This window comes from Desmodus rotundus, chromosome 6 (genome assembly GCF_022682495.2).
Source record: "Desmodus rotundus isolate HL8 chromosome 6, HLdesRot8A.1, whole genome shotgun sequence".
NCBI lineage: Eukaryota > Metazoa > Chordata > Mammalia > Chiroptera > Phyllostomidae > Desmodus > Desmodus rotundus.
Window position 1 is genome coordinate 240876 of NC_071392.1, and position 16793 is coordinate 257668.

Consider the following 16793-nt stretch of genomic DNA (forward strand, 5'->3'; position numbering starts at 1 on the left):
GAGTCAGGACCAGCCCCCAGAGACCAGCCCTGCCCCCCAGGGCACTCCCTGGGGCGCTCAGCTGACTCGGCCCAGATGGCACCCCATGCTGGCCCCACAGCCTGGCCTGTCACTCCGCACAGCCCAGCACTGCCGGCCAGAGGAAGTGGCAGGTAAGTGTCTGCACTCTGTCCCCCAGCCCTGATGCACAGAGGTCAAAGAACAGGGGTCGGGCCATGCTCTAACCTTTTAAACTTTTAATTTAAAAAACCACACGGTCCCAGGCTGGGAATGAAGAGGCCCATGTGGCATGTGGAGATCTGGTGAGAAGAGGGGTGGGACCCAGTGCTGCCCCCATGTGGCAGCCATGTGGGGGTGCCCTCCTCTCCCTGGACCCTCCGACTTTGGGGGATTGCGGGCCGTCTCTTGTACCTCCTGTGAAGGTCCATCCTGGAACCACAGAGCACTCAGGGATGGCAGCCTGGGAAGGAAGGGGCTGCCATCCTCAGGCTTCTGGGTACTGCATCCTCCATGCTGGAAATGGTCCCCTCCCATCTCTCTCCCCTTGCCCAGGCAAAAAAAACCCTGGCCAGGCCCGGGCAGTCAGCAGCCCCGGCCCCCCTGTGGAGCCCAGACCTAGGCCTGGCCAGGTCTCTGGGGCTGCCTCCCCATGTGGGCTGCATTTCCAGGGACGCCAGGCCCCAGCAGAGTCCAGAGGAATCCCCCTCCCCAGAGTGGGGCCTGGGCATGGCCAAACCAAGCTGAAAGCTTCCAGACATGCAGCGCAGGTTCGTAACAAAGTCCTGAGCGAACCAGTCCCCTCTGGTGGCTGATTCCAGCAGAAACATGAAGACTTGGGGTCTCCATTCCTGCTCCTGCAGCCCCCAGCCCGGTTAGGGTCCTAGGGTCAGCCCACCACGGACTCAGGAAGCACTGGCCTGCCTGGGGTGCCAGCCTTCTCTGCAGGCCTTCTCCCTCCGGTCTTTCCCATATCCAGTTATCCCGGTGGCAGTGGCAGCAGGGGTGGGAGGTGGGCCTGGGAGCACTGTGCTCTGGTTCCCGGGCCCAGAGGCGGGGCAGCCTCCTCCTTGCCAGGCCCCTGCTGTTGTCACTGGCCCAGCATGCAGGCCTTCTTACAGGCCGCAGCAGAGACCAGAGCCGCGCCCCGGCCGCTGCCGTCCTCCGACTGGATAAAGGTGATCTCGCAGCTGGGTGTCAGCCTGCGCACACTGGCGTGGAACCGCTCCTTGAAGCTGAGTGGGGGGAAGCAGCACTGAGGTCCCTCCTCCCTTTGCTCCCATGTGGCCTCACCCAGGCCCACCCTCTGGGCATCACCAGCCTCCTGAGAGCAGTGCTGGGGCAAACCTAGCGGACCCCTTCCCTGCACCTGGCCGCGGGGAAGAGGAAATAGAAACCTGGGTTAGCGTCCCTCTCCCCTAGTGTTTCCGTGGGTGGAGATGGAGGCCGGGGCTCTGCCCTCAGGACCCGCACCCACGTGGCAGAGGTGGGCCCCCTGGCGGGCTCACCTGGGATGCAGCTTGTACACTGAGCCGTCCACGCCCACGGTGATGCGCATCACGTCCTCGCTGCGGCTCTCGCGCATGCGGTTGATGACGCCTGCCAACCCCGCGGCACACATGTGCGCAGCGCGTGTGGACACACTCTCGCACGCGCGGCGCACGATGTCGCAGTCGGTGGCTGAGGGCTTCAGCCCCAACGTGCGCAGGATGTTGTAGATCTGCTTGCGGTCGCCAGAGTCGCTGTGGGGCGCAGGGGAAGGCGTCGCTAGAGGATGGCTGGGCCTGGGCAGCCTGTCCCCCCGCAGCGGCGGCCTCGTCCCCTACCCCTGCCCACCTGAGTCAGGCCAAGCGCTTGGGAATCGGGCTGGGAGGACGGGAAGTGGATTGGATTCTGCCAGCGACTGGCAGTAACCGGTCATTACTCCTCTGTGTGTCCAGGGTCTCCGCTCTAATGTGGGCGACCCTGCCCCGCCTCCGGGCTGTTGCGTGGATGAAGTGAGATATTGTCCACGGCAGGTGGGGAGCCACGGAGGGGCCGCGATGGCTCCACTGGGGACCGGAGGCCACCCCTCCCGCGGCCTGCCCTACCACCCCCACGCACCTCTCCACCTGCGACACAAAGCGTGTCTCAAAGGCGCCGCGCGTGCGCAGCTGCTCCGAGGCCTCCCCGCGGAAGAGCAGGTTCTCGTCCACCAGCTTCAGCAGCACGAGCCGCACCAGCTCACCCATGTACTTGCCACCAATGAGCTTCTCGTACCTGGGCAAAGCACAATCCGATCATTCCCGGTGGGGAGGTCCCCGCAGAGGCAGGGCCACGAGGGGAGGGGCGCTGTGACTCCGTGCCAAACCTGGACCCCTCCCATTCGCTCCTCTACCAACTGGGGCATTAGAACCTCCACCCCCGCTCCACAGCGGGGCCTTGGTCCAGTCCTTCTAAGACCGTCTGTGACCAGACCTGCGCTGAGTCAACGGGGGGTCCTGGCCCATGAGATGGGGTGCTGTCCTCACCACCCAGTTTCACAGTTGGGGAGGCCTCAGAAGGTTGGGGATCATGCTGGGGTGCGCCCGCTAGGGCTCCTGAGCCCTGAGCCCCTCCTGCACCACTGTGAGCATCCGTTATTTGGGCCTGAAGCCGGTGGACTGCTGCCGACCTAGCAGAGGTCTCTGGAGCCAGAGGCAAAGCTGATGGTGGGAATTAGCAGGAGCCTGGTGCAGGAGGTGGTCCCTAAAGGACAGACCGATTCCCAACTAGCTGCGCTCTGTGAGCCCCCAGCATTCCACAAAATGCTGTGTCTGTTCTGTGAGTGCGGGCAGGCCTATGCGTTGGGGAGCTCCAGGTTAAACCCGGTTAACGAGGCTGGGGGAACGCCTCTGAGCCTTCCTGTGCCTGTTGGAATGGGGGAGGTCCAGGCCCATCTACCCATGGACCCCCTTTCTGAGGACGAAACATTCACGTCGGAGGGCTCCTGGTTCATAGAGAGGCACGCCCACGTGTGAACTGGAGGAAGAGGTGAGCCCCGGCACCGAGGGACTGTCAGGGTGCTTTTCCCCAGACCCGCTTAAACACAAGCCTGTCCCGTGCATGGCGGCCCCATGTGCACCAGCAGGGGGCGCTTACAGCTGCTGGCCGGGGTTCAGGGAGCTCTCGTCCACCATGCGGTCGTACTCTAGCAGGAACTCGTCCAGCTCTCCCGCGTCCCCGAAGGCGCCCCACTCAGTGTTGACGCACATTCGGCCCTCGTCCCCTTCCACCAGCTCCACGTTGTGCATTTCCTCCATGTAGCAGGCGTTGCAGCCGGTGCCTGGGCGGGCGGCAGCGACACACCACCTGGGGCCTGGGGGCAGGGGCCGCCTTCCCCAGCTTGCCTCTCCTCCATGCGCTGCCCCCCACCTCCAGGAAGCCCCTGCGCCCTCCCTGTCTCCCTGGCTCCCACCCCCGTGTGCCTGTGTGCTCCCACTCTCCTAGGCGCACACAGGGCCTGGGTTTGCTGTGTGACCTTGGGTGGGTAAACCCGCCTCTCTGGGCTGTTGCTCTTCCCTGAGCGGGATTGGTAACACCTCCTCCTCCCATTGTCTGGGCAGCTGGGAGGACTGAGGGAAGCGTGTCCAGCGTGCCCCGCGTCCTTACCCACAATCATGCCAACCTCACACTGGCGGTCTTCGTAGTAGCAGGAGATCATCGTGGCCACCGTGTCATTCACCATCGCCACCACGTCCATCTCAAAGTCCTGCCGGGAGGCACAGAGGCAGCGGTGGTGGGACCGGGGTCTCCATTCAGTCTGCTCTGGGCCGGTCCAGCCCAACAAAGGAGGCTGAGACCCCTTCCTGAGGGGGGCACCCACAAGACCCTCCCTGGCCTCCTGGCCTGAGGGAGGGGCGGGGGTGGGGCAGCCAGGGGCAGGTGCCTGCTCACCCCTCTCCGCTTGATGGCATCTCGCAGGAGCCCCACGACGTTGTTCCCTTCTGCTCCCGAGGCCTTGAAGCCCTTGGTCCAGTTGAGCAGGATGCCCTGAGGGGACAGGGGGGCCTTAGTGGCTGCTGACGAGGACTGGGACAGGGGGGAAGGAGTGGGGGTCTGCCTGGGGCTGCAGGGCAGGTGAGAAAATTGAGGGTCTCAGTGCTTTGCAAGGGTTGGAGACAGTCGGCCACCCCCACCCGTACTTCTGCAGAGCCGGGTCTCAGAGATCTGAGGGCGTTGTCTGGTAGAGCCCAGAGACGTCGCCCCAGAGAAAGGACACAATCAGGAGGGGAGCTGCCCAGGCAAGGTCGGGCTCCTCTCCAGCAGTGTGCCTGTGGCAGGTGAGGGAACCGCCTGGTGCTCAGTGTGCTGTGGGGCCCAGGGCTGCGCAACCCAGCGCAGGACATCGCTGCTGCCACTGCCCTGCCGTGAGGCCTGTGTCAGACAGGTGTGTGCGCGGCTGGCCTGCGTGTTCCGTGTGTGTCACTGTGCCGGGCGCCTGGCTCGGTAACCACGCTCTGGCCTGCAGGACAAGCCCACCTGCCTGGCTGGAGCCCCCGCACTGCTGCTTCCCTGGGCCAGGCACTAACTCGGTCCCTGATCTGTGACAGGGGTGCGTGCAGTGCCGTGGAGAAGTCAAGGCCGACAGTGAGCACCAGCTGACGTCATTTCCCGCAGTGTCACAGATGCGGGAGACGGGCACAATTCAAACCCAGGGCGCTTTCCCACAGGGTGCCTTTCTCTGGGGTGCGTGTCCACCATCCGTCCGTTGGTCTGACGTCCCTCGGTCTGACATCCCTCTGCCCAGCCTCCCTGGGCCCCACCTTGTCGATGTCTTCGTGCCTCACGGGAAAGGAGAAGGTGAAACCCAAGGGCAGCTTCTTGTGCTTCATCTGATGCTTGTCCAGGAAGTCGGAGATGCACTCGGAGACGTAGTCGAAGAGCTGGAAGAGCCACGGCCACAGCGGTGGGCTGCCGCGGCCCCCAACCCCACCCCAGAGCCTGTGCTGAGCCATCAGCCCCCAGGACAGGCAACTCAGGCCTGCAGTCTGTCCCTGGCTCCTGGTCTCACTGCCTGTGGGGACTCGGGCCTTGAGTTGCTGCTGATCTGCTGACGGCAGCCCAGGGCCAGAGCAGCTGCAGACGGGCTGGTCCCTGGCCCAGCTGTGCTCCGTCACAGGGTCACTGGCTTCAGGCTTTGGACTGAGGGTCCTCGTCCCTGGCTGTAACTGTGACTTCTGCCTCCAGCACCCTAGTGTCCTCTGCTGCGTCCGGGTGTCCTGGCCACCCACTCTGGCCACTGCTGGTGACCAGCCCCCACTCAGGTGGACAGGCGGCCCCTCCAGTGCTCACCGAGCACTGAGGCCACTCACCATCTCAGCCGTGCCCGTCATGGCGTCCTCGGGGATACAGTACATCTGGTGCTTGGTCTTCACGCTCCACTGGCCCTCCTCGCCCTCGCCCACCTTCACCAGCATCACCCTGAAGTTGGTGCCGCCCAGGTCCAGCGACAGGAAGTCCCCGACTTCTGCAGCCACAGGCAGGAGCTTGTCAGCCTCGGGGCAGGGCCCACAAGGTGGGGAGGGAAGTCAGGCAGGCCCTGGGGCCGTAAGACCAGGGGAATGGCACAAGGGGTCAAAGGTGAACTGGGAAATCCTGGGAACACCCTGCCCTGAATAGAAGTCACCCCAAGTCCAGTGCTCAACTGAAAAACTAGTGAAATGGCCCAGACTCGGACTCAGGGGAGGGGCAATGACCACAGGGAGCCACGTTCTCGATGTCTGATGAGAAAAACCAGGCTCCCGAGGCCACGGTGAGCCTGCAGGCACTAGAGCCGGGCGTGCCTAGTGAGCACCAGCCTTTCTGTGGCCTGGCCACTGGGGCCTGTCTGGGGGCTGCTGGGGACAGAGCCGCTGGGAGGGCAGGGGGACAGCTGCACCCCTGAGGAGCTGCCCGGCCGGCCCCCTGCAGTACCTGAGCCTTCGGGAGTGGAGCGCACGTAGGTGGGCAGCATCTTCACACTGGCCTCCTCGTGAGTCTCCAGCCGCAGGCCTCGGGCCATCTCCTTCTGCATCCGCCTCATCACCTTCTTCAAGTCCACCTCCTGCAGCCGGAACTCTGCCAGGATCTGCTCCACCTGCTCAGGGGGAGGGGCGCAGCTGGGTGCGGGGGTCCATGGCACCAGCATCGGCCCTCCCCACTCACACTGAGGGTCTCCTTCACCCTCAGGCCCTGGGCCAGGGTGGTCATCACTTCAAACCTCCACAGTGAAAACCAGCTGAGCAATTAGAGCTCCAAGACCAGCTGCAGCCTCACAGATGTGCCTTGGGGTCGGGGCTGAGGGCAGAGGGCAGAGGGCAGAGGGCCGGTGTGGGTGGCCACAGGAGTAGAAGGCACAGACAGGAGGTGGGTGCAGCACAGGCTGGGACAGCCTGTGTGGAGGGCGAGGGGCAGCCGACCTCTCTGGGGGGCCCGGTCATCCCGCCCCGGGGCTGATGCTGAGGCAGGAGAGCACGAGGAGCCCAGGTGCCCCCAGGGCGTGGGACCTCGCTCTGCTGCCTTGGATGGTGCTGTGGCTCCCCCCGCCCTTTGCAAGAGGGTACACATGCCTGCAGAGACGGCCGCTTTCCTTCACTGGCTATTTGAACCAAAAAGGCAAGAAAAGATGCTCGGATAAGAGCGGAGGGTCTCCTCCTCCATGTAGGTGGGGTGCCAACACCAGGAGTCCAGCCAGGAAGCAGCATAGCTACATTGGGGGGCAGCATGTTAAAGGAAGGCAGCCCCTCTCCAGGCCCCGGGACCTAAACCAGGCACAGCTGTCCCATCCCGCTGGGCTGGCGACTTGGCTTAAAGTTGGAAACTTGGCCAGTGACAGGCATTAGCAGCAGAGGGCCTTCCGGGAGGCCAGCGCCCTCCACGGTGGGCCGCAGGGTGTGCAAGGGGCAGCAGCTGCTCTGCAACTGCGAGGAGCTGAGGCTGAAGGGAAAGCTGTTAGCAGACTGCAGATCTCTGCAGGGTGAGAAGAGAGGCGGGACGGGGGTGGGACCGGCCTTGAGGACGTGTCACTGACGTTTGGAGTCAGCCCCAGACCCCCACCTCTACGCTGACTCCGGAAGGCACAGTTCAGGTCTTTGCTTCCCTGCAGCCCGGTGCATTCCTGATGAATGCAGACCCTAACTTAGGAATGGCGGCTCTGCATTTAAACCCAGGGAAGGTCACAAAGGGCTGACCGAGTCTACGAGAAAAACGCACAGATTCAAACACCAGTGTGTGCTGAGCAGGCGCGGTCTGCAGCTCTGGGCCTGGCCGGGAGCGTGGTGCCCTCAGGGCCCCGCCCACCAGTTTGCCCCCATGCCTGTCTCTCTCACACGTTCAAAGGGACGACATCCCAGGCCCCGAGCCCAGCCCTCTACACGAGGCTCACCCCTTCATCCGGCTCACTGGAGGAGGCCCCAGCACCGCCCGTCTTCTAGATCAGGAAAGGCTCGAGGAATCCCAGCATCTCCCCCAAACAGGGCTGTTCACAGGGCTCTACCCAAGCTCAATGTCCACCCAGCCCTCAGGCCCTCTGTCCTGGAAGCCCTCCTGGTGGCCGTGTGCTTGGGCTCATCAGGGCCCCAGCCAAAGGCTCCCCTGTCCGTGGCCAGGCCACCAACTGTGGGCCGAGGCCCCGGATTTGCAGCTCATAGGCCAGATAGTCCCTTGGGGAACCCTGGAGATCACACGGAGTCAACCACCCTGGAGCTGCTGTCCACCTTTCACGCTGATGTAACAATTTCTCCCCTAGGAGTCTGTTCTGCAGAAGGAGCCTCACAAGCAAACAACGTGTCCCTCCACCTCCGGGTGGGAACTGGTCTCACCAGCGACAAGCCCTGCTCAAATTAGCAGGGGTCCCCAAGTGAGCAGGCCAGGGGTGGTGGCTTGACAGAATGCCAGGCTCTCCTGCTGGTGGCCAGTGTGGTCACTTCCCAGGAAGCCTGTGGCACAATTGATCCCTGTCCCAAAACAGAGCACAATGGCTTCATTGGACCTCCGCATGCAGCCCCACGTGGGCCCGTCCAGGCTGCGTGCGCTGAGCCTGTGCAGCAAATAGGACGTTGCAGAAATGGTGAGGAGTGACTTGGAGGCATCTGTCTTGTTCTTTCTCGGGTTCTGCAGTCTGGGGGAAGCAGGTGCTGGGCCGTGAGGACACACAGGGCCCACTGATAGCTCCACCATGCCAGGAAAGAGCGGGAACCATGGAAGAGCAGATGAGTCAGCCATGCCGACACCTCGTCTGCAGCCTCGGGAGAGCCCCTGCTGCACCTCCCGGGCTCCTGGCCACGGAAGGACACAGAAGGACACAGGAGGACACAGAAGGACACAGGAGGGCACGGGAGGGCACACAGCTACATGATGGTCGCAATGATCTTGGTGGTGGAAACAGGAGTGACTTTCCTTTCCTTTTTGCTTATCTGTATCTCCTACATTTTCTGCAACAAATGTGTATTAGTGGAGTAATGTCTAAAAATCCAGCAAAACCCACAAAGAGTTGGGCCCTGGCCGTGTGGCTCAGTTGGTTGGAGCGTCGTCCTGTAAACCGAAAAGTCTCCAGTTCAATTCCTGGTCAGGGCACACACCTGGGTCACATGTTGACCCCCGGTTGGGGGTGGGGGGTGTACAGGAGGCAACTGATTGATGTTTCTGTCCCATGTTGGTGTTATTCTTTCTCTCCCTCCCTTTCCCTCTCTCTAAAAATCAACAAGCATGTCCTTAGTTGAGGATAAAAAAAAAAAAGACAGACAGACAAGGGTTGGGCCTTATCTGCTGTTTTTGTGCAAAGGCTCCAAAGCCCCGGCTCTGAAGGATGGAGGGTCATAGTTAACATGGGTCAAAGCACCAGGCCTCACATTTCATGGGAAGGAAAGTGGGCCTAGGGGTGAGGCTTCCAGGGGGCTGGTCCCTCCCCCATTGGCCTGCGGCCCCTGGCACCAGCTGGGCCCCGGTGTGTGCACCCCTCGAGCCTACACAGGGCAGCCCGGAAGCCAGCACCACGGTGCGAGTCTCTGCTGCGTCTCCATGTTGGGGCCTGGGGGGCGAGAGTCAGGCAGTGCACACCAGGGACAGAGGCCAGGGGCAGCCGAGGCGGGAGGCACGGGGCACACTGGGGCCCAGGTAACCGTGCCTGCTGGGCAGGGAGCCTGGGTCCTTCGTTGATTTAACGTTCGGGTCCCTGATTCGAGCTCCATCAGAGGGCATGCTGGTGACTAGGGTTTAGTCCTCAAGGAGCTTAGTCCTGCAGAGGGACAGCAGGTGGCTGCACAGACAGACAGACGGACGCTTGAGTCCTTCAGGAGCTCGGGAGAGACTGAGGAGGTTTCCAGAGGCCGAGGACGGGGCTTCTCAACTCCTCCTGGTGTCCTTGGTGCATGAAAGGTAGCCAGGTAGAGACCGGCGCTCCAGACAGAGGGGATGGCGGGCAGTGTTGGCAGGTGGCAGGAACTCGGGTGTTTGGAGTGGCCTGAACCTGGCGTGAGCCGAGGGCGAGCCCAGCTGGCGGGGCTGACAGGAGTCTGAGTCGGGCATGGACCCCTGGCTGGTTGTGATGGCCCCAAAGACACCCAGGGGGTCCCTGGCCCAGCAGGCCCCACGGGAGCGGGAACACCCTCCCGTGGGCGCGGGACAAAGTAAACGGACATTGATGAGCAAAGCGGTCCGCTCAGGATGCCAAGAGCCCCAACACACAGAAAATAAAGCCAACCCAAGGAAAATGAGAATAAAAGAGTCAAGAATGATAAAAGCAAACACCAATTACACAGAAAACGCACAAATGAAAACAGCAATAAACTCAACAAGCACACCCCAACGCGGTTTTTAAAGAGACCAATGGAACTGCAAACACTCGGGGTCTGATCAAGGATGAGAGGGGACGGCGAGGAGCCACCCAGGGACGGAGCCTGAACGGCCTCGTGCAGGTCATGGATATGACCCGCTCCAGTACCGTTTGAACATTGGGAGAGAATGGACGATTCTCAAAATAATACAAGTTATCAAAGTTGACTCGAGGAGAAATGGAAAACTCTAATTCAATAGGTACAAATAGAAAAAAATGTCAGCAGACGTCAAAACCTTCCTCTCCCATGAACACTGGATTCAGCTAGTTTTTAAAAACGTGGATACAGAAGTGCCCAGAGCAAGGTCTGACCCACGACGAGTCGTAATAAAAGCCTCGTTAATGAGACGAGAAGCAGACGACTGGTTTGCGGGCAGGATCCGAATGTGAGTGACTCCAGGTCGGCAAATGGCCAAGCATCCGCCAAGTCCGGCAGCAGTGGAAGGTGGCGAGGCTGGTGACGCAGAGGGAGGGGGAAGAGGGCCACTCTCCGCTCTCGACAGGGCCACGCTGGCAAACTGCCTTGTGCCAGGGTTACAAAGCCTTTCATGCCCTGCGGGACTTGGAGCTGGGATGGTGAGGAGGGGGCGACCGCAGGCTCAGCCCCACCCTGCCGGTGGGTCTGGACACACCAGGTTCTGGGACCAGGTTGGGTTTCTCCCTGAGCCTAACCCACCACCCCCTGCCACCATCTTCTCACAGCTCCATCCTGGCCACAGCCCCTCATCCCTCTGCGTCCATGCTTGACAGCGGGGGAGAGAGAGAGAGAGAGAGCTGTGTCCTGAAGGGGGCGAGGGCCAGCATCCACCCCAGGGGTGGGAAGGAAAGGTCAACGTAGAGAGGCAGGGCCACAGGGCCAGCCCTCTGGCACGGGGATGGGGACCTGGGGAGCTCGCCTGGCTGCCCTCGCAGGACCTTCCGGGCAGGCTCCAGCACGGCCCCATTCTCTCGCCTGGGGCTGGCTTCAGGGCAACTCTGCAGAAATGCCTCTCTCTGCATGGCTCAGCTGCCCTCTCAGCCGCAGGAGCAGCATGGGTTTGGCCCCTGTCCGAGCTTCGGCTCAGGGCTGGTCCCCAGGGCCATGCTGGGGGTCGTAGTGCTCTTTCTGAGGTACCTCGATGCAGGGCCGGGGCACAGGTGGCCAGCAGAGCTCCCCTGGGCCACAGCCTCCCCGCCCAGCTCCACACCACTGAGGGCACATCTGACCAGGCACCAGGCCACCTGTCCGTGGGCAGCTGTGTCCCCCACAGGCAGGGTCTTGTCAGCTGTCCCCTGAAGGGGTGGGGAGGCGAGGCTGGGTGAGCAGCAGCCCCCCTCCACCTCTGAGCCTCCTCTTCTCTCAGGACCTCAGGGCAGCCTGAATGCAGGGAGGTCAGCTCCTTCCAGGCCGGGCCCCTGGCCCCACGGTCTAGACCGAATTGTGTCCCCAGATCCACACGTGGAGGCCTTGACCCCAGTATGCCAGCACGTGGAGGTGGGGCTCTGGGAGGTGGTTGGGTAGACGAGGCCCTGAGGAAGTGCCCTGATGAGATTAGCATCTTTATGAGAAGATGAAGAGCCAGTGCCCTCACTCCCCCAGTGAGGACACAGCCGGAGGTGGCATCTGCAAGCCAGGGAAGGGGCCCGCACCTGGCTGGCTGTGCCGGCTCCCTGGTCTCGGCCTTCAGCCTCTGGAGCTGTTGTTCAGGCTGCCGGGTCCACAGTGTTTCGTTTGGCACCGGAGCCAACTCACACTCAGCCAAAGGCATGTGTTCCAAGTCCCGCGTCTCCCGCCCTCCAGGTACTCGAGGGGGGCACTGGGCCCACACAAGGGCCAGAGAAGTTTGGACCAAGGTTCCAACGGGTCCCCAGGGCCCAATTTCAGGGCAGCATTGGTGGGAGCAGACCTGCCCCCAAGGAGCCCTAGAAGCTGTGCTGGGCTGGCGTCTATGCAGGAAAGCCGCTGGAAGTGGTCATGGGGCCACACAGTCCTGCAGGCCACAGAAGGGTGACCCCAGGTAAGACCTGAAGGTCAGTGCAGGTGAGGGGAACCAGGGAGACAGGAAGAGAGACCAGGATGACATAGGTCCCCTCCGAAGCAGCCGAGTGCTCCCCTCCTGGGAGCCTGGGGTGGGCACAGCCAGGGCCTGCCGAGGACGACTGTGACAGTGTGAGCCAGACACTACGCTTCCCAGGGGACCCAGAGCTGGGCCTGCTGGGCCGGGCAATGAAGCTCACATTCCTAGCGTGACCCTGACCCAGGACCGGAGGGGCCCCGATGGGGCTCCCCCAGCTGCCCTCGGCCCTCGGTTGCAGGAGCCGCCAGCCAGCCACGCTCCCCCACCTTTCCTTAGAATTTTGGTATTCTGTTCATCATAACGTCTTGTGTTAATTTTTGACTCCTTAGAGTTTGCATTAAAATGTTATTTATGTTGAGGACGGAGGTTTTTATTGCCTCCTGAAGGCACGTGACTCACTCCACCCTGGGCCCGGACCAGCCAGCCTGCTCTCGAACCGAGACCAGCACCACTTGCCTCTGGAGTAGAAATGCTCTGCCAGGTGGAGCTCTGTGTCCCCTGGGACGAACAGGAAGGGACATGGGCCCGCCCGAGCCTGGGGATGGGTGCTCGGCACCACTGCCCTGTGGCGGCCATAGGCCTCTCGAGCTGTCCCCAAGCCATCCCTGTGCTTGTGCCACAGACACCACCTCGCTTCTCCTCAGGTGCTTGCCTGCAGCCACAGCGCAGGGGCTGAGTGGCAGGCGGGGGCTCGGCTGCCTGCATTGGGGCACCCCGACCGGGCTGGCTGGTTTCCCCTGACCTCATCAGCTCTGTCGGGAACAGGCCAGCCGCGGTTTGTGCTGACCTCGTCATTTCCCAGAAGGAGGAAGGACAACATGCGAGGAGGAGATTATGCTGCAGGGACGGCCAGGCCTCACCCTGAGTGGCCCCTGTGCCCCGGCCCCCGCCCCGGCCCCTCTCCCTGTGCCATGCACAGTCTCCTTGCTCACTGTGTGGGCACAGGGCTGGCTCAGAGGGTGTCTGGGTTTCTCTTTGTTTTGCAAAAAGTAACTGCTCTCTGCTCCTTGCCAGGAGGAATGGCCCTCAGGCTCCTCTCGAAGCTTCCTTCGAGGGCATGTGGTACCTGACACCTGCTGTCCTGTCTGTTGGCTATCATCTTGTGGCTGGGCAGTGGGTTCTGCCACAGGCTCTGACCTCCCCAGACCCTCTAACCAGCAGAAGTCGCTCCCCAGGTCCCCTGGCTGCTTAACTGCTGGGTCACGGGCTGGAGTCTGAAGTGGGGGGACCTGGTCTGCTGGAAGGAAGGGACTTTCTGCCAGCAAGGCCGGTGCCCAGGACTCCCTGCCCAGTGGGTCTTCCTAAGGGGCCTGTGCCTCAGGCAGACTCTGAGCAGCAAGCGCGTGACTGTGCCAAACCAACCACCAGATGCGGGGACACAGCTCGGAGGCTTCTGCAGCCAGCGGAGGCAGAGCTACCTTTTCCTTCGCGGCGTTCTCCATCCTGACACTGTCATCCGGCACTGGCCCCTCGGCCAGCTCGTGCGAGCCGGGATCCCTCCGCGTTCCCCAGCAAGTCTCCTGGCAGGAAAGTCCCAAGACTTCTCCCAACACAGGGCCACGCTGACCCTGGCGTCTGGGAAAACAGGGTCCACCTTCGGCTGGTTTCTGGCTGGAGCTTCAGTCACAGAGCTTCTTCCTTTTCATCGTCCCCAGCGAGCCCCTGAGTCTTGTCTTCAGGGCCACAGCTGGGAGCCTTCCCCACAGAGGCCTCCTCAGGCTGGGGGTGGTCAGGGCAAGGCCATCACTGGGCTCCAGGGCTGGTCAGCTTTCTCTCCAGGCTGTGCTGAGCTGGGCGGCGTGGTGGCCTCTACGCAGACTCAGCAGAAAAGCTCTGGTCCCTTCCTGTGGCTGAGGTAGCGTTGGAGTAATTAGGCTGAAGGTGACTGTTTCACACTCCAACCTGCTTCCCAGGACTCAGCCGCCACCCAACACTTCCTGCTGCGGCCAGGTGTGCAGTGACCAGGTGTGTGGTGGGGCATTCTGCTGCGGGGCCTCCTGTGCCTGGGAGGGCCAGCGCTGCCATGGCAACCAGGAGCAGGGCCCCCGCTCAGCCCTCGGCCTCAGCGGGGCTGGCTGCCTGTCATTAAAGCTGCCATGCGGAAAACTCGGGCTGAAGGCAGGAGGCCCCCACCCCATCTCCATAGTAACAGCGCAGTGGCCTCATCACTGCGGCCTTGCCACCTGTGCAGTTCCCAGGACAGGCGCAGCCGCTACCGAACTCACGTCCTAGAGAGCAGAGGCCCCCGGGAATCTGGGCACCAGAGGACAGGGCGTGGGCTGCTTGGCCACCGGCATTGCCACACATGCCCAGGACACCCACAAGCCCTGTCATTGCTTTCTTGGCCACTGTCTTGTAGTCTGAGCCAGAATAGTGGGCCTGCCCAGAGGCCCACAGACCCAGCCTCAGCCTGGGGACCAGGCAGCCCACTGACACCGGTGGTGGGAAGACCCCAGCAGTGGAGCAGGGGGTCGGGGGCTGCTGGCTCAGGGGTTCACTCACACCTAGAGCAAAATGGGACCCGGAGACGACCACATGGGAACTTCTGGCCTGACTCCGTCCGACCTGGTGTGTTTGTGATGCTCACAGTGCTTCTCAGTCAGGACAAGGGTGGGAGTGCAGAGCGGGGGCCGAGGACGTCCACAGGCTCAGCGCAGGCAGCGAGCAGGAGCGGCCAGGAGGCCAGCCTCCTGGGCGTGGTCACCTGGACTTGCAGTTTCCTGTCACAAACCTTTGTGTTTCCCTGGGTCACAGGTGCTCATGCTCCTTCTGGATGGTTCCCAGAGCCGAATGTCTGGGCAGGACTTACTGGCCGGCCCTCACGTGGCCTCATCAGTTTATTCACCTTTCCACCAACGGTAGGTGTTTGGGTACATCCCAGCCAATCCTTGAGATGATAAATCTTCATCATTTACTGCTGATCTGGTGTCTCATTGTCATTTTAATTGCAAAGTGCTGGACATCTTTTTGTATTTTTTAAAAAAACATTTTATTTATTTATTTTTAGAGAGAGGGGAAGGGAGGGAGAAAGAGAGGGAGAGAAACATCAATGTGTGGTTGCCTCTTGCGTGCCCTCTACTGGGGATCTGGCCTGCAATTCAGGCACTTGCCCTGACTGGGAATCGAACCGGCGACCCTCTGGTTCACAGGCCAGCACTCAGTCCACTGAGCCACACACCAGCCAGGGCTGGATGTGCTTTTTATGTTTAGTGGTTATTTGTATTTTTTCCCTGAAGATGACTTGTTCATGTTATTTAACTATTTTGTTACTGAATTATCTTTTATCTTTCAACTTGTATAAACTACTTTCATATTCTCTCTACAATATCCAGTAATCCTATGTTTAATATGCTATATTATCCCTCCAGCTTATTGCTGGACAACTCAATTAATAGTGCCTTTCATCACACAGAAGTGTTTCCTTTGTATGAATTTCACCCCAAAATACAAAATTTCTCCCACATTTCCTTCCAGTATTTTTTCTAATTTTTTAGTGGTTAGTACTTTGGTCCTTCTGTTTGTTTCGTGCATGGTATGAGGTGCCAGTCTGGCACCCTTTCCCCGTGGACTTGTGATGTCAGCTGCATCACAGCTCGAGTGCCACTGTGTTGTTCTCTTGGGTAAGAAACCGCTCAGTTCTGGTCACCCAGCAGGTGGACCCACAGGCCACACGGCCAGCTCTGGAACTACAGCTCCCCAGAGCCTCTGGGAACACACTGTGGCCCCAGAAGGGAAGACAGGGCTGTGAGCAGCTGCACTAAGCGATCTTCCACTCTCTTCCTGTCAGGAAGGTTCCCATTGTCCCCTGGGCCCCCCAGGGTCTAGCTGCTGTCTGGAATGGGCTGCTGGCCAGGGCACAAGAAGGATGACTCAGCCCCCCCCCCCATTTTGACGTGGGACAAGGAGCGTCACCTTTTGTTCCTGTGTCGTGGGTGACACTGGTCTGAAGGGGGGAGAGACTCTGGGTGCCACCTGCCTCGGCCTCAGCTCTGCCTGTGCTGCAGCCCTCTGTCCACTCTTTCTGTTGGCATAACTTTCTAGTTTTTTTTTTTATATCTGGTGTGGCCAACATCCCTTTTTTTCCCACAAAATTTTCTTTACCATGATCTTTTTATCTTTCATATAAATCTTAGAATGCTCTGTTTTATGAAATAATGCTATTGATGATTTCATTGGAAATGCACAGAATTTGGGGATTTGGGAGTTCATGTTAGAGAACTGACATCTCTGTAACGTTGACTCTTCTGAGAAAGTCGGGGTGTTGCTCCATTGGTTTGGGTCTCCTTTTATGTACTTCAGGTGAGTTTTATTACTTTTCTCATGTAGATCTCACACATTTCCTGTTAGATTTAGTCATAAAGAAAGGATACATATATGTGTGTGTATATATATTTATTTAAATATTTTATTTATTTATTTTTAGAAAGACGGGAAGGGAAAGAGAAAGAGAGGGAGAGAAACATCAATGTGTGGTTTCCTCTTATGCGCCCCCTACTGGGGACCTGGCCCACAACCCAGGCCTGTGCCTGACTGGGAATCGAACGGGCAACGCTGTAGATCGCAGGCCAGCAGTCAATCCACTGAGCCACACCAGCTACGGCAAGAAAGGCAACATATTTATTAGAAGTCATTATAACTAATGCTGATTAAAACCATTGTAATCCACAAAGAATGTTGCATTCATTCTGTCATTTGATTGGTGCAGGAGCAGCAGGAAGGGCTGGTATTATCATCACTTTCAAAAGAGGCCACAGAGGCCAGGAGGCCAAAGGACTGGGCTGCAGTCTGCAGTGCCCAAGGCCCCCAAGGCTCCTGGCCTCTGCCTCCTGCTGAGGACAGAGGCTGAGAGGTCCTTCCTGCCCAGGAACAGCCCCACCCTCCCTGAGCACAGGACCTGACCCAAAAGC

At 60.4% G+C, this 16793-nt stretch overlaps 1 protein-coding gene across 3 annotated transcripts; it reads right to left on the bottom strand.

Moving 5' to 3' along the window:
• Nucleotides 1-221: 221 nt before the first annotated feature.
• Nucleotides 222-13903, bottom strand: GCK (glucokinase). Of its 3 annotated transcripts, none has more exons than XM_024563075.4 (10): nt 13305-13903; nt 5932-6094; nt 5331-5485; nt 4782-4901; nt 3913-4008; nt 3628-3727; nt 3118-3301; nt 2101-2256; nt 1506-1739; nt 222-1232 (listed from the first exon to the last, which is right to left on the bottom strand). In XM_024563075.4, the coding sequence occupies exons 1-10, from the start codon at nt 13326-13328 to the stop codon at nt 1088-1090; spliced, it is 1377 nt and encodes a 458-aa protein (XP_024418843.2). In that variant the 5' UTR covers nt 13329-13903; the 3' UTR covers nt 222-1087. The 3 variants fall into 3 exon arrangements, with proteins under 3 accessions (XP_024418843.2, XP_045053379.2, XP_045053380.1); XM_045197444.3 differs by having other exon boundaries at nt 3118-3334; XM_045197445.3 differs by lacking the exons at nt 3913-4008; nt 4782-4901; nt 5331-5485; nt 5932-6094; nt 13305-13903 and having other exon boundaries at nt 3644-3712.
• Between the last annotated feature and the right edge of the window lie 2890 nt (nt 13904-16793).